The sequence below is a fragment of the Zonotrichia albicollis genome, chromosome 9 (genome assembly GCF_047830755.1).
Source record: "Zonotrichia albicollis isolate bZonAlb1 chromosome 9, bZonAlb1.hap1, whole genome shotgun sequence".
NCBI classification, from domain to species: Eukaryota; Metazoa; Chordata; class Aves; order Passeriformes; family Passerellidae; genus Zonotrichia; species Zonotrichia albicollis.
The window spans coordinates 14,574,320-14,598,705 of NC_133827.1; the positions used below are offsets into that span (position 1 = coordinate 14,574,320).

The following is a 24,386-nucleotide window of genomic DNA, read 5'->3' on the forward strand; positions in this document are numbered from 1 at the left end:
TCTGCAAGACACTGGCAACAACGTAGCCATGGAGCTGCCAAGATCCAAAGAGATCAGAGCAGGGCCCTAGAGCCTCGTTGCTTTCCTCCTCCTCCTTTCCCTGGCCAATGAAATCAGCCCGGAACTGGCATGCAATGGTCTGCTCAGAAGCCCGCAGCATGTCCCTTCTGTGATGTGTTTCCCGGATTTCCCCTCTCCTTGGCAGTCTTTAGGGAGTGGCCCTTCAGAGATGCCTTCCAGCCCTGCCCAGACCCACCTGCCCTTTACAATGTAGGGCTGCCAAGGATTCTCCTCTCCAAACTCTGCTCTGAGCGGCTGGAAGTGAAGCACAGCCTGAAGCTAATTAGTCCATGGACACAGCAGGTCCCTTCCAGGGGTCAGTGTCTCCCAGGTCCCCTGCAAGGCTGTCAACTGCATCTTTGGGCTGCTCTGTCTGCTGACCACAGGCAGCCTGCACTGACAACGCGCACAAGGGGCTGACTCCTACACTGAGAATCATTGAATGCTGCCTCCTGTGTGATGCCAAGAGACATTCTTGGGTCCTCTCAGCATCCCAGCTTAAATGTTCAACTTCAGAACCCATTGGCCAGGGCTGCCTGGCTGTCCTGAAGCAGCACTACATCACAGCAGGCACACAGCCGCCAGCATCTTCAGCCACCAGCAACAAGGGCTGCTCCAAAACTGGAAGCCTGGCCCTGCACCAAAGGCAGTGGCAAGTTCACCTGTCACTTACTGGCTCTGCATGTTCAGGCTGTGGAGGGACAGCAGCTGGAGGCTTGATGTTCCTTTGCTCCTCTTCAGCCTCTTCCTCAATGACAGAGGCAGCCAGAGGAGCTGCTGACCCTGCTGTTGAGCCCTGCAGACAGACAGAAGTGAGAGAGATGGGCAAAAGCCAGTCCCTTAGGAGCTGCTTTCTATTGAGCTGGAAAAGGATCCAGAAGAAGGGGAAATCATAGACTGTGATCCAAGTGGGACTCTGAGGCATGAAAACCCAAGGAAGTTGGCTGAATGAGGTGCTACTCCATCTTGCTGTGCATTTGAGCTTCCCTGCTGCCTAGAAGCAAGATGCCTTGGGGCTGTCCCATTTGCCTTTCATCTCTTGAAAGGCTCTTCCCTGGAAATCAGAAAACAGCCAGTGCTCCCTTTGCTGCTGCTGATGCCACCGGGCAGTTTGCCTTTCTTTCAGCCTCCCACTCTGGCACTCCACTCCACACTCGACTGCAACAGGCCGAGCTGGCAGAATTGCCGCACAATTCTCACACGCCAGCAACGTCACAGCTTCCTTTGCCACTCACCAAAGGACAGGCTTGCCTCCATCCATGTGTCAGGTGACCTGCAGTGAGCCAGGGAAAAGGAACAAGAGGCCCTCAGAAAAGTGCCTGTGCTGGCCACTTGCACAGCACAAGGCAGTCCCAACACAGAGCATTTCCCTTTCCCACCATGCCTCCCAGAGCAACAGCTCTTTCCTACAGCAAGCAAGAGAACAACAAGGGTGCTATAGTAGGCTCTGTCTACATTTGGGCCTCTTTTGCCAAGAGAGAAATAGAAACATGGTGGTGGAAATGCCCCTTGCTCTTCAACACTCTGAGCTTCTGTTGTGCCCAGCAGCTCAAGCAGCATTTTCCTCTTCTCGTTCCTGCATTTTAGATAGATATTCTTTTAAATGGCATGCCCTAATTCCCATCCCTTGGCTGAAGATGATAGCCCAGCAAAGCTTCCACAAAGGGCCCCTTCCCTGGGGCAGCTCCCTGCTGAAGCAGCCCAGGAACAGCTGCTGGGCTCAGCAACAAACCCTCCCTGCATTGGACTTTGTGCTGCATGGCCAAGGGAATCGCAGTCTTGGCACACCATCAAAGGGTCAAATCACACAGCCAAGGCCTCTAAGGGGCAGAATTTGGAGCAAAAGGTGCTTTCCTTCACTCCTGGAGAGAACCACTGAGTTACTAGAAGTACTTCTGAGGATCTCCCGGCAGAGTCTGCAATTTGCAGCTTCTCTTGCTTGAAGCAGCAAGCAGAGGAAATTACAGACTCCGCTGCCGCGCACTCTCTCGGGGAGGGAAGGCAACTGCTGCAGGTTGCATGGCAAATACTCTGCACCCACCACCCTGTATACAGATGCCCCCTTTTTAGCTGATGCTGCTGGCAGGACATTGACCAAAGCGGCAGCATGTTCATGGCCATTTTGTTCCCAAATAAAGTGGGCCAATGGTGTGGCATAAAGAGCAGAGTGAAGCAAAAGCTGGGTGATGCCAGTGCCAGGAGAAACCTTTACTTACGAGTCAGCTGGGTCAGGTAGTAGCCAGAATAGACAACAGAAAAGACCATGCAAACCGCGGCACAGACCTGCCCAATCATTTTGGCAGCGCTATGCGGGTTTGCACACTGAATGCCACCCAAGGGAAAGCCCAGACTCCTCTCGGGGTGCAGGCTGTCTGCTGAAAACTCCTTGAGCACAAGGATCCTCCTGTAGGGAGCGAGCACAAGAGCAGCTCTGGACAAGCAGGCCTTGCGCGCACCGGGACAACGCTGTGCTGCCAGCACTGTGACGTGGCACCGCTGCCTTGACCTCACAATAGCAGCTGCTCTGTGGCTTTCTTGTGCCCAGCAAGCCAACCTTCTGTACAGCTGATGCCAAAGAAAACTTGGCAAGATCTCCTCACTCATAAAGCAGTAGACGTGACAAATAACAATATGACTTTGTAGATTTGGCTTTAGGAGGGCAACAAGTTTATTTAATGTATATCTTTAGAAGGTTACTGTGAATAGAGCTCTGTTCTTTGTTTCTTATGAAATAGTCTTTGTTTTAACTACCATTACGTATGTTTTATAAGGTTGGATGGAAAGCTTGTCAATATGTCTTGTTTTGGTGTGATTGGCTGAAATCTAAACTGAGATGATTTTATGTCATTCCGTTTTATCCCACCTTCTGTGGCATTTCCCATTAGACCAGCCTGCTGTTAACATCTAACAATGTTCTGAGGCTCATGTGTTAATAATAATAATAATAATAATAATAATAATAATAATAATAATAATAATAATAATAATAATAATAATAATAATAATAAAGCTGGTCTGAATTTGTCCAGTGTGGTCCATATTTGGACTTTTTGCCGTGGCAAGTGGGTTCCTCTCTTAAGACGTGGGTTCCTGACACCATTGAATCTATAGCTACCCTGGTGCCCTGACAAGGCAGTGCTCAAGGCATCCCAGGGGAACTCAGAAAATGCACCCAGCCAAGCGACATCCAAGGAATCCAAGCAAACATGCCTTGTGGTCCCAAAAGCTTTGCCTGAAAGCAAGTCTGCTTCTTCTAGGTAGCATCGAAGCTGGTTCTGAAAAGTCTCACTTCTTCAATGTCATTTAGAGGGAAAAGGAAGAAAAGATAATAAATTTCCGGGAGTATTTTAGGCTGCAGTCATTTCTTGAGCACGTGGGTGCATGCTGGCCTTTGCTCTGACTCCCTTTGGAGGCTGTCCTCCCTTTCTGTCATGGAGACGCTGGCTTAGGTCTTGACGGAAAGCTCCTCTGGTCCTGCTTGCTGTTTCTCTGGCAACTGAAAGTCTCAGAACATCCCAAAGAGACGTGCGCTGATTCTTGGGCTGCCACACTGTTGTTGTGTTGGAGCTCTGGCAGCGGCCTGCAGCCCGCTGCTCTGCAATGGCCTGCAGATGTCGAGCCCAAAGGAGGCCCCTTTGGAACAGTCCAAAGCTGCAGTGGGACAGATGTTTGCTCAAGCTCCATGCTCCCTTTAAGATTCCCTGAAGAAATTTGGATAGCCACATCCCAGTACAAATGAGATGCAGTCACTCCCTTTGTCAAAATCTTGAGGCAGACCCAGGAAGCATCTTGAAAGCGGAACAAAATCCTACATGGGAGGGGGAATAAAGTGCACGCAACTCCTCTGCAAATCAACTCTGTTCACCCATGGAATCATGAGCCTTGGCTTAGCTTTCTTTTGTGGTGACTCAGCACAGACATGTCGTCTGATGTTCGACAGGACCGTGTCTTTGAGGAGCTTTAGAATGGGCCCATCAGACTTTGGATTTATAGGTTTGGATTGCATTTCTGCCATGTGGAAGATCTGAAGAGCACATGTGAGTAGGAAATAGGTTTCCCTTAGCATCCCAGGACATCTCAGCTATTTTTTATTTTGAGGAGATTTTTCACAAGTAATGGTGACTTGAAGGCATCCCAGGATTTGATTGCCCATTCTGAGTCACAGTATTGCAGGTTGACTTTTTAACCCAACACTTTCAAACCCAGGGATTACCCAAATGGATTTTCTCAAACTTCTACAAATTTACCTCTGCTTGGTGAGCAAAGTTTCTGTCATGGATTGAGCCTGGCACAGAGCCAGTGCTCCTATGAAAATGCTTTCACTTTGGTGTCTGCTGTGAGATGTGACTAGGAATAAGCAAAACAGGCTCTAGCTTAAACATAAAGAACACTTTATTACTTAAACTACAGGAAAATAGGGAAAAACTATAAGGAAAAGAAAAAAAAATTGAAAACTTTACAAAAAACTACTTTCTTCTTTTCCACTACTTGACTTTCTCAATCTGATACATTCTCTCAAATCACTAACTGCTCAGCTTGGCACTACACTTTAGTATACTCAAACTTCAGTTCATGAAGAGGAGAGGAGTCTTTCTTGTTCTATAGGCTTCCCCTGGAAACACGCTGAAACTTCGTGTGCTTTCATGTCACTCGGCACTGCTCGGAAAAATGTTCTTTTGCCGCTTGTGACATCTTCTTTCTATGCTCAGTGCTCTCACCACTGTGCATGGATCAGAGCTGCTTTTAGGGTTGTCTTTTAAGGATGCTTTGTCTCACTCTAAAAAGGCACAGTCTCTGCTTTGGGACATCTGTCTCTCCCATAGTTTTCCAACCCCCTGGGGCCGGGGGGTTTTAACGATGAACCCTCTTGGTTCTGAGCCACTGCTTCCCCCTAAGTGCAGTCTCTGTGTCACAGGAATAAACTGAGTCTATGGCTACAAGAAAAGTCCAGCCAAAAGGCCACTCCAAATCATCTCTCCCCATTCAATCATCTCCACATTCTTCGGGCCAGGTCCTTGTCTCATCTCATCTCCTATCTCCCTTCTTATTCAGCTTCGAGGAGGATTAGCATTTTTGCAAGGCCCCAATCATGAAAGAAAGGGGTTAAAACTTTCAGTCTCTGTCTGTCCCGGAGCTGCGGCACTCCCACACACGCTGCCGCTCCGGCCGGGCACTCTTCCCCCCCCCCTTCTCCTCCTGGGCCGGCTGCTATCACATTCGGTGTCGCCGGCTCTCCTCTCTCCCTCCTGGGGGGGGGATGGCTGCCCGAGGGCTGACTCCCTGGGCTCTTCCACCCTTCCATCCTCGAGGGCCTTCTCACCCCCCATCTCTGTCCAGGCCCAGGGCCTACCATGCGGCTGCCCCTCCCCCGCCCAGCAGCAGCCGCTGGACAGGGGAGGGAGATCCGACTTCTTCTCCTCCACGTCCCAAGAGAACCTCCCAGGGCCAGAGCCCCCCTTTTTAACCCCTATGTATTCTCGGAGGTGTGTCCAAACCCCACTGGCTACACCAGGTGTCAGTATCAAACTCCGAACATCCATTGGTTTGACCACAGCATCCCAGAATTCCCACTTCTTCCTGGTCAAACCACCACAGATGTGCTGCAGAGCGGGGTTGCCCTGGGCACCGTCAGAGGGACAGGGAAGGACGGCTCCTGCTGCCAGGGACGGCTGCAGGGGCTGAAGCTGGGGCTGGAGCCAGGGCTGCCCAGGGCTGTCCTGCAGAGCAGCTCCTGCAGCCCTCAGGGCTCTTGGCCAGCCCAGGCATGTGCCACCTTCCAAGGGCAGCTCTCAGCCTGCCTGGCAGCTCCCCATGGATGCTGCAGGGGAGAAGTTGGAGGTGGAAGGAGCCACATCCATCAGGGCAGATTCCTCCTGCTGTGGAGATGGTGCTGCATGGCCAGAGCTGCTCTCAGCTTTCTCCTGAAGGGAAGGGAAAGGGGCTGTCAGCTTTGGCTGTGTCACTGAGACTCCTGCACTGTCACCCTGGGCATCAGCAGATGTGCCTCAGATCTCCCTCACAAAGTGCCTCCTCACCCTCCTCTCCCTACAGACAGCAGAAACAGCACCTTGGCTTGCAGCATCTCTGTTTGTCTGGCCTGCCCTTAAGGCCCTGCTGCCAGGGAGATGCCTCTGAGCAGTGCCCTGTGCTGGGAGGAGTCTGCAGGGCAGAGCTGAGCCCCCAGGGCTGGGCCGGGCTCTGGCAGCCTTGGCAGGGACAAGACTTGGGTAGAGAGAAACAGCTCCCAATAGGCAGAACTCAAGGCAGAAGAGAGCCAGACCAATCCTTGGTGTCCCATCCTGTCCAGCTGCATAGGGAAAGAGAGAAGGGTTTGGATAAAATTATTTTTAAATTGGAGAATTCCCAAAATCCACTTTATTTTTCAAGAAAGGCTTAAGTGTGATCATGCTGAAATAAAGAGAGGTTAAATGAACAAAGGGCACCTCTGTGGGACCAGCAGGTCTGATGTCACTGGGGCACAGGGAGCTCTGTTCTCCCTCTGGACTCCCCAGTATTCAGACTGAGAGCAATGCTGAAGATAAAGCAGTAACTCAGAAGGAGCAGAAATCCAAAATCAAAAATAAAGAAATTTAGCGAATTTCCTTCAAAACAAGATAAATAATTTTGAGGGGATTCCTAATAGAAGAGCATAGGGTGGACTCAAGGAAATCTGCCCCTGCTTGTCAATGTCTTCTTTCAACAGTTCACTATGCCCACAGTGAAGGAATGTCCAACAGCAGCTCCATCAGGCACTTCCTCCTGCTGGCATTGGCAGACACGCGGCAGCTGCAGCTCCTGCACTTCTGCCTCTTGCGGGGCATCTCCCTGGCTGCCCTCCTGGGCAACGGCCTCATCATCAGCGCCGTAGCCTGCGGTCACCACCTGCACACGCCCATGTTCTTCTTCCTGCTCAACCTGGCCCTCAGTGACCTGGGCATGATCTGCACCACTGTCCCCAAAGCCATGCACAATTCCCTCTGGGACACCAGGAACATCTCCTACACAGGATGTGCTGCTCAGGTGTTTCTATTTGCCTTTTTCATCGCAGCAGAGTATTTTCTCCTGACCATCATGTGTTACGACCGCTACGTGTCCATCTGCAAACCCCTGCACTACGGGACCCTCCTGGGCAGCAGAGCTTGTGCCCACATGGCAGCAGCTGCCTGGGCCAGTGCCTTTCTCACTGCTCTGCTGCACACAGCCAATGCATTTTCCCTGCCCCTGTGCCGTGGCAATGCCCTGGGCCAGTTCTTCTGTGAAATCCCCCAGATCTCCAAGCTCTCCTGCTCACACTCCAACTTCAGAAAAAATGGGATTTCATTTGTTGGTGTCTGTTTAGCTTTTGGCTGTTTTGTGTTCATTGTTTTCTCCTATGTGCAGATCTTCAGGGCTGTGCTGAGAATCCCCTCTGAGCAGGGACGGCACAAAGCCTTTTCCACCTGCCTCCCTCACCTGGCTGTGGTCTCCCTGTTCCTCAGCTCCTCATTTTTTGCCTACCTGAAGCCTCCCTCCAAATCTTCCCCATCCCTGGATCTGGCCCTATTGGTTCAATATTCAGTGGTGACTCCAGCCCTGAACCCCTTCATCTACAGCCTGAGGAACCAGGAGCTCAAGGCTGCAGTGTGGGCACTGATTACTGCATGATTTCAGAAACATTAAACTGCTTGCCTCTTTCTTCATGTCATTGTATGAGTAATCTGTAATAATTCCTTTTTTTTTAATTGGTTGTGGGTGTTTATTACCTTTGTTTTAGTCTATTAATCTTGTTCAAAAATAGAACCATTGTTTGTGCCATTTCTTGTTTCTTGTCTCTTGCTGTGGCCTCAAACTGTGTCAATGAGGAGCTCTGCTCTCAGTGGCTTTCAATGAACTTATGCATCTCTCAGCAAAGTTTTCACCAGACAGCCCCTTCTGTTCCCTTCTCTGAAGCTGCAGCAGGAATGTCTGTGTGCAGAGCTGGGGAAGATCAGGACTGCTCCTGCTGGCCACACCATTCCTGATCCAGGCCAGGAGCCATTTGCCTTCTTGCCCACCTGAGCACACTGCTGCCTCATGTCCAGCCTGCTGTCCATCAGTCCCTGTAGGTTCCTTTCTGCCTGGATGCTGTCCAGCCCCTCTGTCCCTAGCCTGTAGCACTGCAAGAGTTGTTGTGGCCAAAGTGCAGGACCTGGCACTTGGACTTGTCAAACCTCACCTTGTTGGATTTGGGCCCTGGATCCAGCCTGTCCAGGGCCCTGTGCAGAGCCCTCCTACCCTCCAGCAGATCTACACTCAGACTTGGCTTGATGTCATCTGCAAATTTGCTGATGCTGGACTCAGTCCCCTCATGCAGATCACCAGTGCAGATATTGAAATTCACACTGGCTGGCTCTGATCCCTCAGCCATCCTGTGGGTGCCCTGGGATGGCACTCAAGGTGATCTGTTCCATAACCTTGCTGGGCACCCAGGTCAGGCTGACAGGCCTGGAGTTGCCCAGCTCCTCCTTCCAGCCCTTCTTGGGGATGGGCTCACACTGGCACCTCCAGTCCTCTGGGAGCTCCCTGCTGAGCCAGGACTGATGGTAAATGATGGAGAGCAGCTTGGGGAGCTCATCCACGGCTCCCTCATCCCCCTCGGATGGATTCCATCCGATCCCATACACCTGTGAGCGTCTGAGTGGCTCAGAAGGTCACCAGCTGCTTCCTCCTGGATTTCAGGAGGCTGTTCTGCTCCCTGTGCCCATCTACCAGCTCAGGAGAATACTTGTCCTGAGGGCAACCTGTCCTAATATTGAAAATTTAGAGAAACAAGGTGTAAATTAGCTTAGTTTTTCTTTATCTTTAGTTACTGTATTCTCCACTGCATCTAAAAAAAGAGTAGATGTTCTCCTTATCCCATGTTTTGCTATTAGTTTATTTATAGACACATTTTTTATTTTTTTTTACTGAAGTGGCCAGGTCAAGCTCTAATTGAGCTTTCACCTCTCAACTTTTCTTTCTGCACGACCAAAAACTATCCTTAAACACTTCCTAAGTTTCCTGACCTTCTGTCAAAAGTTGCATCCTTTTTTTTTCCCCTGAGTTCCCACAAAAGCTCCATGGGCAGCCAGGCCAGTCATTCTCCTCACCAGCTCATCTTCTGCCACACTGGGACAGGCTGCTCCTTCCCTTTTAAGATTAGTTTCTTGATGTGCATCCATCTTTCCCAGTCCCCTTTGTTTTTAAAGGATGTTTCTCTTTTAAAAATTCAGTACTTATTTGGTACTCCCCAAATCCGCATCCTAAACAGGCCAAAGTCTGCCCTTCCTAATTCCAGTGTGGAAGTTCTGTAGTTGCTCCTCCTTCTTTCACAGAACATTGAAAAGTTGATTATTTCATGGTCACTGTGCCCCAGGCAGCCTCAAAGCCCCACATCTGCCACCAGTCTTTCTCTGTTTGTGAACAGCAGCAGACAGAGCTTTCCTTGGTGGTGGGAGTGTTATCAAAAATTTAGTAAAACAGAAAATTCCTTAACCCCAATGTAGCATTAAGAAGCAGCATTCTTTATTCAGCTGGATGCACGGGGGAGAGCTCCTCCCAAAGCTGTGCGTGCTGAGTACAGGAAAATTTCTCTTGATATTCTGTATTTTGCACACATATTCATTGATTGTCCTGGACTAAAAATAATTATGATAATCATTTCCCCAAAATCATTAACATATTTCCCCTCCCCTTTACCCATGCATTCTCCTGTCCTGGGGGTCTCCCTGGTGGTCCCTGGTGCTCGTGGACCCCAATGTTCCCATGGGCCTGGCTGAGCTGTCAGGACACTCAGGCTGCTGAACTTCCAGTTCCCTTCTCACACAATGGGCACTGTGTGGTTTCCACAGGCCTGGGGTTGTGGAGAACAAGCTCCAGGTGTGAGCTCACCTGGTGAAGACAATTTATCATCTGGTAACATGTGGTCACAGAGTGGGCTATGACATCACAGAGTGGGTTAAGTGAGGTCATCGAGCAGCCATGGCATCATAGTCTGCCTCTGTGACATCAGAGACCCAGCTGTGACATCACAGGGCAGAGGTCTGACATCACAGCGCAGACTATGGCATCACAGACTCTGGTGTGACATCAGAGACCAGCTGTGTGACATTGGAGAATGGGCTGTGACATCCCAGAGGGGCTGTGTGACATCCCAGTAGGGCTGTGTCAGGTCACTGGGTTGGTCACTCTGCCCCAGCTCCCCCTCACAGTTTCTCCCAACAACTCCAAAGCTGTGCATGCCCAGCAGGGTCCCTGTCCCCCGGGATCCCCCCGGCCCACCTGGAGCCACAGCCTCCACCAAAGGATGTTCCACAGGATCCACCCCAGAACCTGACATGGGGACAAGGGGCCAGGGCTGTGTGACCAGGACATCAAGAACGTGGATTATCCAGGTCACTGTGGCCTGGGTTGGGTTGCCCAGGGCAGGAAAGATGTCTGGCAGCTGGAGCAGGGTCTGGGAAGGGCCCCAAGGTGGGGCTGGAGCCCTTGGGCTGTGAGCAGAGGCTGAGGGAGCTGGGCTGGTCCAGCCCGGAGCAGGGAAGGCTGAGGGGCTCCTCATCCCAGCCTGGCAGTGCCAGCGAGGAGGGGATGGAGAACACAGAGCCAGGCTCTTCACAGGGGGCTGGGGGGAGACAAAGGCCAGTGGGTGGAAGGGGAAAGAGAGGAGATCAGCCAGGGCATGAGCAGATGAAATGAGTCAGGCTGCTTTCAGCATTTCCTCAACACCAAGAGCAGCCTGACTTCCTTCTCCATCCACCACTGATAGACTTGCAAATCCGGAATTGTTTGAGATGTTCTGTCCTCAGTCCAGGACAAGAATCCTGATACAAGAACTTAATTGTGTTTATATCTATTACAGAACCACATTAGTCAAAAATTAATTTTAGTATGCAAATCAGTTGTGAACAGTGGACTCATCAGACATGCAGGGACATTGCACATAGCTCAGGGAAGAGTTTGTAATTGTGTGATTGTTATTTTAATGGTGCAATTTTTATTAAGTGCTGTGGGGTGTTCTTAAGTTTGTTAGTTTGCTCCCCCTTTTTCTGTATTAAATGGTTTCTTCCTTTCCCAGTACTTCCCTGTCAGTTAGGTTGCTATGGAAACCTCGCTGTTCTTAGTTGCCGAAATGAAACTGTTCCTCCCATGTTCTCCCTTATAAGTGAAAGTTGTCTCCTCCCTGGGCCCAGTCAATCACCCCTTTTCTCCTCCCAGGTTTCGAGAATTTTCTTTTCTCTGGGAGTTATGGTTGGCTGTAGCCCCGGAGCCCCTCCTAGGATTTATAACAGTTGGTTACTTTGGTATATCAATTATGTTTCGTACCTCCAAATATGTATTTCTATTGGATAGCCGGGTTTCCCTGCCTTCTTCCCCCCTTTTCCCTTAAAACCCTCTCTTGCCCCCTGCTCGGGGCCATTTGCTGGGAGGTTCCCCTCCTTGTTGGTCCTTCTGTAATAAACCGACAGTTTACCCCCAGCAAGTGGTCGCCTCCTAATTCGTCTCACACCGCGCTGCTCCGAGCTATCACCCAGCTCAGCCCAAGGCCAAGACGCCGAGGGGGGCTGGCTTCAGATGCGCAGGGGCACCGGCCTTCGCCCCTCACCAGCTAGCCGGATTCCAGGGCCGTGTACGTCCACGCGCAATTAAGTTATATCCTGTTCAACTATGGTCTGTTGGCTAGGTCCAGTGTGGGCTGGAAGGAGCTCAGATTTGCACAAGGCTGCTGTGAGTGCCAGCCTTGGATAAGGGAAAATGGTCGGGTGGGGGTAGGGACAGAGTCTGATTGATTGTCAGCCATGAAAGGTCTTGATTTTCATACCCAGTCAAACTGCATGAGGAGGTACTTGGATTCAATGTCAATTGGAGATTGCCCATTTCAATGAATTACTAGTAAAAAAAAATTACAGGACCTAAAAAAATATTTTCTTGCTGTTTTTTTTTTTTTTAAATTCAGGGTATTCACATTGAATTGGCTTCTGAAATCTGACAATTTAACCACACATTTGATTTGAACACTTAAATCAAATTATTCCCAGAAGCTTAGCTTGTTTAACCGTTCTGAATGTTAATGAGCCCTGGGACACTGAATTCCTGCACTGAAGAGCTGAAGACTGAACAAGCCTCTGGAGCAGGAAAATTCAGCAGCAGCCTCCAAGGTGCTGAGGATGTCAGCAGCCCCCACTGAGGCCATCCCTGCCCAGAGACCATGGCGGAATGGGCAGACAAGGAGAGCGTCCCTGGGGCTGGGGCAGCACAACTCAGAGGCACCAGCGGCTCCAGCTGGGAAATGGAGTGTGGAATGTGGCTGGGAAAGCCCTGCCTGGGCTGGGCCAAGCAGGACACACAAACCCTGACTTCCATCCAGTAGAAAACTCTGTCAAGGAGATATTTTAAAGGAATTACAATTGTTTCTGTATTCTGAATTGGACTCCCTGGAGAAATACCAACAAGAGATCCTCAGGAGCTCAAAACAACCAGTCTTTCTGGTAACTTTAGAAAGTCAGAGAATTTTTGGCAAATGATTTAATATGACATTCAATCAACATAGAACACTTCTTAAAGCACTGACTTGACCCATTCAACTTCACAAACTCTAAGCTATTTGAATTTTGCATTACTCAAATTTGGAAAAGTACCGAAATAGAAGAAAAGGACAGAAAGAGAGAGAGGCAAAAAGGATACAGAGGAGCATACACAGAGGTACCAACTCCTGGATTCCAGTAGTGTTTAGATGGAAATTCCAAGAGGAGGTAGGGCCAAGATGTGTGCCTTCAATACCCCTTGGTCTCCCTGGGCCCTTCCCCCAGCTGGGACTTTGGGTCATTTGGTCCCTCAGGAGCTGGGCTGGGGCTGCAGAGGTGGCTGTGGAGCATTGCCTGTGCTGTGCCAGGGACTGGCAGCCACTGCTGGGCTGGCATAGAGGCTCTGGGGGAATTGGGGTTCCAGGGCAGGGCAGGGCTGGGGTTCCTGGGCAGGGGAGGGCTGGACCTGCCCCTTCCTCCCCTATTGGAATAAGATCCCAATATTACCACGTAGATTGTGCCTGGGCTCGTCTGACCCCTGCTCCTGTGCCAAAAGAGGCAACTGTGGTGTTTCACCTCAGAGACACTTTTGGCTGGCTGGATGGCACAGCTGAGGGCCAAAACAAGTCCAGGCTTGTAGAAACTCAGTTTGCCTCAGGTGGGAAGGCTTCAGGCTAAGGTGAGGAGGAAAAGGAGACAGATTCTGCCAGAGGGTTAATATCAAGAGTTTATTCCATGGTCACAGACATCTGAATCTTAGGTAACAGCTCCAACAGAATCCCGACTGCATGGCCTGAGTGACTTTTGAAGCGCCGGGGGGAGGGGGAGGGAAGGGACAGGTGAGCCACCAACCAGGTGGGAGAGGCAGGGTCTCAGGTGTGGGAAATAGGTATGATTCGTGCTGATAAAAATTGAAACAGTAATCAATATTGATACAGTAATTAATATTTGAGAATAATAAAATAGTTAAAAGTTGTAATGCCAAAGAAGAGAGGGAAAGGAGTGGCTCCACCCACCTCCCCTTCCCAGCAGATGTTCTCAAGGACCACAGGAAAGAAGCTGAAGATACAGTTGCTAAAAATGACCAAAGAACCTGGTTGGGTCCAAGAAAATGCTAATTATAAAGGACTTATTGCTTTGATATGTAGATGCAGTGATACGTTAGTCTTGGCTTACATTGTACTGGCTTGGTGCGCATGTGTAACCCAAAGGTGAATTAAAAGACAACGAAGAAGACTACAGGGCCTTCATCCGTGACGACCCCCAAAGGCTTGTGCGGCCACCAAACCGAGTGGTGGCGCATGCGTGGTAAAGGTGGTAATGAAGGCGGAGACAGAAAAGTGACGAACTGAAAATAGGAGGAGATGGAATTGACACATGGCATATAAGGGGCGACTTTTACTTGGCAAGCTTGTACGTGAAGTGGCAAGGGTCACTGAACCCTGCACTCCGTACCCTGTGGTTGTTTTTGCTTATGCGCTATTATTTGAACCAAATTGTCCCTTATTTATATATTTTCTAAACTATTCAATTAAAATTGTTGCTATCTTAAATATTGTTTGGTTTATTTGATGGGCTAATTGGGCAAACATAACGCAGGGAACGATGACACCCAGACAGACCAATGACCTCTGGGCACAGGGGCATCTTTTGAACCTGACCAACCACATGATGGCCCTGCTGGAATGTTAAGACTGATTGACAGCCCAGCAGGGGGCAAAGGGGAAGGGGAAGAGAGATATTGCCAAACCCGGGAAGGGGCTTGGAAGTTTAAAGCAGGAAATTGCAACACACTGCAACACTCCCCACATATGAAATGTCTTTTGCCAAGAAACTCCTCCACTCTGTCACAATAGGGAATACTGGAGGTGAAATCCCAATTCTGGCCATGGGCACCTAGATAAGAAGGACAGTTCTTTTCCTTAGGAATGAAAGCCCCAGTTCTCAGTAAATTTCTGGTTTGATTGTTTGGATTCTGTTTGGTTTAGTTATTGCTTTGTTTCCTTGTTGTGCCTGAAGTGTCCAGTCAGGAGCAGAGTGACTCTTGCCAAGGAAATTTGTGCTGCTGTGTCTTAATATTCAATCTGGTTTTTGCTGCTCCCTTGCTGGGGATTTTTCCAGCGCTCTCAAAGCCTTGTTGGTAACAGGGTGAAGGAGCCCTGGCCCAGGCTCTGGCCCTGGGGGACACGGGGACGCTGCTGGGGGGTCCCTGTCCCTCTGTGCCACCCCCAGGGCCCCGGCCCCCCGTCCCCATGTCAGGCTCTGGGGTCGATCTCGTGGAACATCCTCTGGGGGAGGCTGCGGGGCCGGGGGCAGGGGGACCCAGGGGGACAGGGGACCCTGCTGTGCACGAGCAGGGTTGGACTGCTCTGGGGGGAACTGTGAGGGGGGCCAGGGCAGAGTGACCTCCCCAGGGACCTCACCCAGCTCCCGTGATGTCACACTGCCCCTGTGATGTCACACAGCATCCTGTGATGTCACACAGCCCCGGCTGCCGCACCGGGCTGGGCCCTTCCTTTGCTGACAGCTCTGCCTCCTGCCTGCCTCTGCCTGCCCACACAGGGCCTTGGGCTGCTCCAGGCTCCTTCTGAGGATGTGCTGCACCACAGCCCTGCCCTTACAGGGAAATTCCTTTCTGCTCGTGTTGAGTGTGGGCCTCTCCAGCTGCCCTTGGTGCCATTATTTCCTTCTCATGCATATATCCTCCAGGAAGAAAAGCTCCAGCCTGACATCGCCATTCAATCCCTCCCAGGCTAATCCCTTTCAGTCCTCAGTCTCTACTCCACTGACCACAGAGGCCGCAGACTCTCCCTGCTGATTTTGTGATGAGGCCTCCAAACCCCATTCTGGGAGATTTTTGAGTCCTCTCCAATGTCTGTGAAAAGGGAAAAATAGCATTCAAAGTTATTTTCAACTAAACCATAGAGTGACAGAAAACAGGTCAGTATCTTTAAAATGAATGGGGACAAATTAACATTTGTTAGAAGGAGGAAATATTTTACAATTAAGAAAGTGGATGGAAATTGCAGCTGTTTTTCCAGAGAAGTGGATTCCCCATCCCAAGAATTGTCCAAGAGCAGGAGATTTGTGTAGCCTTGCCCATTGAAACCCTCTCATCCCCAGTGACAGAATTCCTGTAGTGTGGGTTCTCTTGTGAGGGTGCCCTCACAAGGCTTCTGGCCAGAATATCTGCTGAGGGCAGCCAGGCGGCTGCAGGGGCAGTGACCTCACAGCCATCACCATGGCAGCCCTGTCCCCTGGGCCTGGCTCACCCCTTTCCTCTGCCCCTGCCTTGGCTCTGCTGCCATGAAGAGTTTTGTCATTAATATCTTGTCCCCAAGGTGCTGGGGCCAATGGCTTCCCAGTCAAGCTCCTGGAGCAGAAGTGGCTTTTCAGAGCCCAGCCAGGAAGGAGCCCTGAGGCAGCAGCTCTGCAGTGGTGGCCACCAGGCCGGGCTGCCAAGGGAGGCTTCTGGCCATGGCCTGCAAGCAGCTGCTGCTGCCAAGGTGCCTTTGGTGCCTCAGGCTCTCCCTGGCCCAGCTCCCAGCACGGCACTCTGCCCTTGTGCCCGAGCCCTTCCCTGTGCTGGGGCTGGCCTGGGGCTTTTCCTGCAGCGGGACCTGCCCTGCTCATGGCACAGGAAAGGCAGTTCCTGCTGGAGCAGGAGGCTCTGCCTGCAATGGCCTCCAACAACTCCAGCAAGGCCCTGTTTGTAAAGCCTCCAGTGGGAAATGAAGGAGGGGAGTCACACTGCTTTAGGGGTGAATAATGCTGAAACCAGCCTGACTCCTCCATCCCAAAGTTCAACATCCTCAGAGGGAGCTGATACTGTGGCAGAGATGGAAAAATCCCCAGAGAAAGGAACAACCAAGTGACACCACTGAGAGGTTCTGCAGAGTTGCTGAGCTGGCCCAGCCTGGGCACATCTGACTGACAAGGCAGCACCTCAGATGAGAAAAGCCCCGTCTCAAATTTTAATTGCAGCATCTCCTGACATTTCCCTTCTTGAGGGGTGTGGGGATTCCTCCCAGTGGTGGGGACACCCTCAAGGTCACTGCTCCAGGTTGAGCCAAAGGGAATTGCCCATGGTCATTGGTCTGGGGGAGTGACATCAGTCTCTGCTTAATTACAGGTTTTGCTTAACACAGTTGCTGTGAAGTAATTTCCTAGTGCTCTGTATAATATATTTTGCATCTCTTACATCCTGGCATAAATATTTCTGATTAAGGCAATTTTGTCTAATCATTACCATAATAGAGAATACATATTTATATGAATATATCTGCCCATGACCGGTACCCTGTGAGTGTCTGGGACATCTTGGCTCTTTGGCAGCCTGGGGACTCCTGGGATGTCACTGTGGAGCCCCCGTGAGTGCCTGTGACAGATCGGTGCCTTGGCAGCACAAGGTCCCCTGGGATGTCACCATGGAATGGCTGAGACTGCCTCTGACCACAGGGCTCTTTACCATCCCCAAAAAGCCCTGGGAGGTCTCCATGGGGCCCCTGTCTGTGCCTGTGACATTCCAACTCTGGAACAGCCGGGAGACTTTTGGAAAGTCCCCAAGGAACCCCTCTGAGGGCCTATGAAAAATCTGATCCCAAACAGGCAACCATCACCAACTAGGCGTGTTGCTATGGTCAGTTTTTGTGGCAACCATCACCAGCCCCCTGTTGCTGTGGTCAGTTTCCATGGCAACCATCCCCAGCCGCCTGTTGCTATGCTCAGTCCCTTGGCAGCTCCATGGAGACCCCATGCCAGGGGTGGTTGCCATGGACACCAGCTCAGGCCTGCAGCCACAGCCCGTTGCCATGGCAACCACTGGCAGCCCCATCCCCAGGCTCATGGGATCCCAGAACCACAGAATTGGCTGAGCTGGGAGGGACCCATCAGGATCCTCCAGTCCAACTGCTGGCCCTGCACAGGACACCCCAACTCTGCCAGCCTGGGCCTGGCAGCGCTGTCCAAACGCTGCTGCAGCTCAGAGAGCCCTGGAGCTGGGACCCTTCCCTGGGGAGCCTGGGCAGGGCCCCAGCAGCCTCTGGGCAAAAACCTTTTCCTGACATCCAACCTGAGCCTGCCCCGACTCAGCTGCAGCCGTTCCCTCCACTCCTGTCCTTGGGCACCAGAGGGAAGAGGTTCCCACAGCCCCAGCCAGGGACCCGCTCCCAAGGCTGTTGCCATGGCCACCAGGGCTGGGACCAGCTGGGATGCTCGGTTTCCAGGGGCCAGTGTGCAGGAATGGGATTCCCCAATTTCCTGCTCCCGCTAAAACCGCGCTGCCCTTGCTGCCCTCCCACTTCCCATGGAAAGCACAAAAGGCAAAGATCCCAGGCTGGGATAAGAACAATTTACTGGGAACAACAATGAGATAAGGAACCAACAGAAACAGAAATGTTATTGATAACAGAAGGGATTAGAAAAACTGTTTACTGTTTATGTTAGAGAAAACTAATATATCAACAACAGACTCTTCCTGGCCATGCATTTCCCCTGTCTGGAAAGGCCACACTTCTCCTCAGGGAGAGAGAGAAGAGTCCCTTTCCTGCCCCTGGCAATGTTCGGAGATGCGAGTGAATGTATTGACATGGCCATGGCCACAGCTTCATGTTCTTCCATCCCACATCATGTCTTTGGCAAGGGCAGGAAAAGGGACAGGTGTCTTCCCAGCATAGACCACAGAGAAACTGGATCACCAGGGATCTTCCCAATGTGGGTTCTCCCATGGGGGATGAAGCTGGAGTGGTGGATGAAGCTGCTCCTGCATTTGTGCTATTTGCAGGGATCCCTTACTGGTGGCTCTGTTGGTGTCTGGTCAAGTGAGAGCTGCTGGTGAAGCTTTTCCCACACTGGGGACACTCATAGGGCCTCTCCCCAGTGTGGATGCGCCGGTGGATGATGAGGGAGGGGTTGTGCTTGAAGCCCTTCCCACACTCAGGGCAGAGGAAGGGCCTCTCATCTGTGTGAACTTGCTCATGCAGGAGGAGATGGGAACTGGTCTGAAACCTCTTCCCACATGTGGCGCACTGGTAGGGCCTCTCCCCAGTGTGGATGCGCCGATGCTTGATGAGGGTGGAGTTGCGCTTGAAGCCCTTCCCGCACTCAGGGCAGAAGAAGGGCCTCTCCTCGCTGTGAATCCGCTGGTGGCGGAGGAGATTGGAGCTGGTCTGAAGCCTCATCCCACACTGGGGACACTCGTAGGGCTTCTCTCCAGTGTGGATGCGTTGGTGGGTCAAAAGGGCAGATCTGTAGCTGAAGCCCTTCCCACACTCCCCACACTCATAGGGCCATTCCCCTGTGTGCATGTGTTGGTGGCTGATCAGCTGCTGTCTCTGCCTAAAGCTCTTCCCACACTGCAAGCACCTGTGGGGCTTCTCCCTATCATGAAGCTGCTCATGGAACACCAGCTCTGAACTCTGGCTGAAGCTCTGCCCACCTTCCTGGCTCAGAGTGGCTCTTTCTTCTTCAGAGCACCCTGGACTGGGTTTGGAGCGCCTCCTCATGGGGGATGTCTGAGGTTTTTCTTCCCTGTTGGATTCCTGTGTGTTAGAATCCCTCAAAACGGCCTCCTTCATGAGGTTCTGCCATGCAGATTTTTCCTCTCTGGTCTCTATCCTCAGTTCCTTCCCTGGGGAAGGAAGGACAAAGACTGGATGGGATTTGCCTTCATGCCACAGGGAAGGGGAAGGAGATCCCTCCAGTACATCCCTGGCAGGACGGGGTTGGCAGCAGGGGTGTCCTGCAGCAGGGGGCTGTGCTGGGCTGGGAGATAGAGCAGGAGAGAGGGGGAAAGGGGCACTGACTTCCTCCTCACCTATCTGGGTATCCCAGGGATCCTTCCTCTTCCTCACAGCCTCCTTCTCCATCCAGTCAAGGTTTGGGAATGGGAAATCCCGTTCTGGGAAGAAAACAAAGGGTGCGCACATTGTCTTTTGTACTGGTTTGAAGGCAAACCTGGGGAGGGTCTAAACCAGAATTACAATTTAAAAGAAAACTAAGATCAAGGCAATGATATAGAAACACTGCCTTAAACTGACAGAGTCAGGATATAACCTTACACCCTTTTGTTCAGGGTGATGGCAGCAGTCCCAGTAAATGGTAGTTGCAGTCCTGTTGGAGTGATGAAGGTGATTCTGTCGAAGCAGTGATGCTGTAGAAGGGTCTGGTCTTCCTCTGGAGGTCCAGTGGTGGCTTTGGAGGTCTTGTCCTCTGGCAATCCAGTAGGCAAGCTGCTCCTGGAGTAGCAAAGTGTCAGCTTATATCCAGGTAGGAATGCTTGGATCCTCCCCATGGGCGGAGCATCCCACAATGGGATGATGGAATTTTATCAGTCCTGCAGTGACACTCAATGGCCCATTAGCAGAAGATATCTCCCCTGGAGGGCATTATCAGGGGTGAGTCATGGAAGAGATAAAGAACATTGCCCCACCTGTTTATAGCAGTTGATGAAGGTGGGGATTGAAAACATGCATTTGGTTACATCTTGCATGGCAGCCTGAAACAGTGGGGTAATCCCTGCTCAGGGGGTGAACACCACCCCCCTTACCCAAACTGGCTCAGCTGTAAAACCCACACCCTGGGAAGGGCACACACACAGGGGACAATATCACACTTACCTTGCCCCAGGGGAAGGCTCTTTTTCCTGTCATTCCCTTCCTGTCCCCCATTTTCCTTTCCATTTACTGTTCAATAAAATTCATTTTGGGTTTGGTCTCATTATCACCTCAATTGGGGCAGAGGAATCTCTCTAACACTTTTCTTAACCAGACTCACCAGACTGTGAAATTATTTTGGCACAGTGACTTTAGGCACTGTTCTCTGACCCCACGTGCCTTTGACAACAGCATGGTTCCCTCCTCTGAGGAGGTTGTGGTTCTCTCTGGAGGAACTCTTTGAAATAGGGCTGCAGCATCCTCTGAGTGACTTATGGGAGAACTGATGAGGTAAATCGCCTTTGTGGGCCCGGAGTGTAAACAAAATATTTTGTTGTCCTTCTATTACAGCGACCTGATGAAGGTCTTCAGGGTGAGAGAAGTGGACAAGAATCTTGGTTCATGATCAGAAGGCTGGATTTATTGATATATGATATATAATACATTATAATTATACTAAAAGCAATAAAGAGAAAAGTTTCCGAGGCTTGCTAAGGTAAGAATAGAAAGAAAAGATTGAATAACAAAGTTCTGTGTCCAGCAGAAAGCAAGGACCAACTCTCCCGTGAGTGGTCAGCAAATCCAAACACTCACAGAAGACCAATCACAGATGCTCCTGTTACATTCCACATCAGCAGATAATTGTTGTTTGCATTTTTCTTCTAGGGCCCCAGCTTCCCAGAAAGGACAAATCCCAAAAGGGAGGATTTTATGAAAAAAAATGTCTGCGACATCCTTCCTTGAAATGTTTTTTAAAATCACAGGAGGAAAGGGAGCAAATGATACCAGTGAGACTGACAAGGTTCATTCACCCCATGGTGAGGAACACAAGGCTGCTAAAAGTCCAACAAGAAGCTCAGCTCAAGGAGCTAAATTCCCAAATAACTCCTGAATTCCCAGGCTTGAGTGCTTTGCGAAATGTGAGAATCATTTTTCTCTTCATCCCTGTCGCCTTTGTGACAGCTGCAAATAGTTTACTTTCCTTTTAATGATATCTGTATTGGGCTGAATTTACACTTTTATCAGAATGTGCTAGCAGCTGAGCTGGAGCTGTGCAGGAACCAGTGGAACTTGGAATTGCCACAAAATTGCTTGTACTGTCGGTTTATTAATGTTTGGGATTTGTTTGCATTTCCATCACATCTGACTTGTGGGAAAATCAAATATTCATCAAAGTGATATATGCAGAGTTAAGTTTGATTTCTGCCAAATTATTTTGTCCAGTGCCCAGGGGATGCTCGAGGGGTCTCTGTGCCTCTCGCCCTGGGGGATGCTTGGCAGGGGTTTGGGGGGTTGTCCCTGTCACCCCAGGCCATTCCCCAGGGGGTTCTCCGTCCCTCTCACCCCTGTGCCAGGGGGTGTCTGGGGCAGTCTCTGTCCCTCTCAGCCAAGGCGATCCTCGGGTGTCTCTGTCCCCTCAGCCTGGGGGATGCTCAGGGGGTCTCCATCTCTCTGGCCTCAGGCAATGCCTGTGCAGGGCTGGGAACCAGGGGCTCTGTGTCCCTCTCACCGCTGAGGCGGCTCGGGGCTGGGGGGGCTCTCCCACCTTCTCACACCTGGGGAGGCCGGGGGGGTCTCTGTCCCTCTCAGCCCTGCTGTGACCCCACCCAAACATCATCGGGGTCAGAGGGACAGAGACACCCCCAAAGCCCCAGAAGGGCTGAACCTAGAATTTGCTTTGGGGCTGAGGATTTAGGGAGGGGCTGGAATTGGGGCTGGGGTTGGATTTTGGGCTGAGATTTGGATTAGAGCTGGGATTGGGGTTAAGGCTGGACATGGGATTGGCTTTAGGGCTGGGGTTGGGATTGGGTCTAGGGCTAGACAAGTCAGGCACTGGGATGTGATTAAATACAGAACTGTGAGTGTGTCTAAACATGGAGTGAGACTGAGACCAGGACCAGAGTCAGGTTTGGGATTCAGCTCACCCAGACTGGGACAGGGGGAATGTTACGCTGGGAAGGTTTGGGGAATTTCCTTGTTTGGGGAAAAACAAGCTGTGAATGCCTTGGGTTGGGGATTCCTCCCACCCAAGTCAATTTCTAGAAGTCACCTGATGTCCAAAAATCAAGAGTGAATCAAAAAAACCAACCAGGAGTTTCCCATTTCCAGTCTCATCCCTCTTGGGTTACGGTTGGTCCCCCATCTCAGGGCTGCTGGGGATCCCTTTTGTCCTGGGGATCTCCCCTCTCCAAGGTCCTGCTTATGGATTCTGGGAGGTTCTGGGGTCCCAAGGTCCCCCTCTCCAGCCTCCCCTCCATCCAGTAGCTTGAGGTTCCCCCTTCTTTCCACCACCCTGTTCTGGTTTAGGGCAAATTCGGTTGAAACCCTCCAAAAGGAGTTTCCTCTAGAATGCCGATTCAGCAGCCCCACCCTCAGCCAGTCTGGGAAAATATTTCCGGGAAGAAAAGTGGAAAAAACTTTATTCTACAGGCAAAGCATTCACCAGCACAAAAATTGAACAATATTAAGCAGTAAAACCTCCTGCTGCTCCAAAATAGATGACAAACTCCGAAAGTCCTTCCTTGGGTTGTAGCTCTGCCCACTCAGTGCCTTATCAGTCTCTTATCAGTCTCTTATCGATCTCTTATCAGTCTCTTATCAGTCCATCCAGCGCTGGAAATGCCTCAGCCCAGGCCCCTCCTAGTGAGCTTCAGGGAGGAGCTGCCAGTGGTGTGCTGGTTGTTCAGTCCAGAGCAGGTTTAAACAGCTCCAAAGAAAAAGAAAAACCCCAGTCCAGGGAACTTCTCTGCCTCAGCGAGCTAAAAACTAACTAAAAGCAAAGGAGAGCTCTGTCCTGCTCTCTGTCCATCCAGCAGCTGGAATGTAGAGGAGTGCGGGTTCTTCCTCCTCCTCTTCTCTCTCAGAACCAGCCTTAAAGGCACAGAACTCATTTCTGGGCTAAACAGACCGATGGGGGTACGAGCATCATGAAGTCACCCCAGGACACCCCTGTCAGGGTCAGGGGGTCCCGTCCCCACCTCATCTCCGGGCTGCCGGGGGTCCCCCAGTTCCGGTATCGCCCCTTCCCCTCTCCCCGCCCCGGGGATCCCCCATTCCACAGCCCCGGCTCTCACAGGGATCCCCAAAACCAATGTCCCGCCCCGTCGCTACCGGGCCATCCCCACGTGGACCCCCCGGGACCCTCCCGAGGGGCGATCGCGGCTCCTCTCCCCCCGAAAAAGCTCCTCTTAGGGAGCCCGGAGATATCCGGGGCTCGAGTCCGGGATCTGCCGGCTCCGAACACTCTCCAAAAAATCCTCCCGGAGACCCCTGGCTGGAGCCGGGGCGAGCTCGGCCTCCGCCCTCCCCTGCGGCTCGGGGCTGGGGGCGATGCTCCCGGGGCAGGGGGTGCTGCAGGCTCGGCGTGCGGGCGCTGAGAGCGCCGCGATTCTCCCGCTCCTGCTCCTCCTCTCCCTCCTCTTCCTCCCGCACTTCCTCCGCTCCCAGCCCGGACCCCCCTTTCCCACCGCTCTGCCCCGCGGCCCCGCAGCACCGGCTGCTGGGTGGGGGAGCCCCCGATCGGCCCCAGGGCTGGGCAGGGGGCTCGGGGACCCCCCCTGGGCGGATCCGTCCCCCGGCCCGAGCCCCAAATTCCGCTTCGGGGCCGCCGGGCTCTGCGGGTCCGCCTGGCAACCGGTGAGTCATCGGAGAAAAAAGCTCTGGTTGGCTGGAAATTGTTTACCGCGTCCTTTGATTGGCTGGAATTGTAAAAGGCGCTACGCCCTGCGGGTGTTCCTGGGAGCTGCGGAGTCCAGGCGGGAGCCTTTTCCCGTTTCTTTCAGTTCTCTGAGACCTCTTCCCGATTTCTTTCTCTCCCTTTCTCCTCCCCATTTCTTGTTCCGTTCAGTCCACGTTCAATAATCGTCGGTTGCGTTCCCACGCTCTCATTCGCTCCTTCACTGGGGCAGAGGCGTCTCTCCTCGCTGGGTCGTAATCCATGGGCAGGGTCCCTTCCCACCCCAGTCCTTCCAGGACTCGCTTCTATTTCCTCCCTCCCTCTGCTTCCAGAGGGGAAGGTGCTGGAAAATGTCCATCAAAGCCACCTTTGCTGTGTGCTTTGGGAGCCCACAGAGCTGCTGGATCTTCTCCCCTTGGGAGAGAAGCTCCTTGGGAGGCACGGCAGGAGCAGCACCCTGGGAGCCTCGGGAATGCC

The 24,386-nt window shown here is 51.7% G+C and overlaps 1 protein-coding gene across 1 annotated transcript in view; it reads right to left on the reverse strand.

Annotated features, from left to right (window-relative positions):
• LOC141730043 (uncharacterized) overlaps positions 1–24,386 on the reverse strand; it is a 511,185-nt gene that overhangs the window by 138,872 nt on the left and 347,927 nt on the right. The window contains exon 4 of the mRNA XM_074546680.1: positions 18,430–19,017. Coding sequence (XP_074402781.1) covers positions 18,430–19,017 — 588 coding nt within the window. The remainder of the gene's footprint in view (positions 1–18,429; positions 19,018–24,386) is intronic.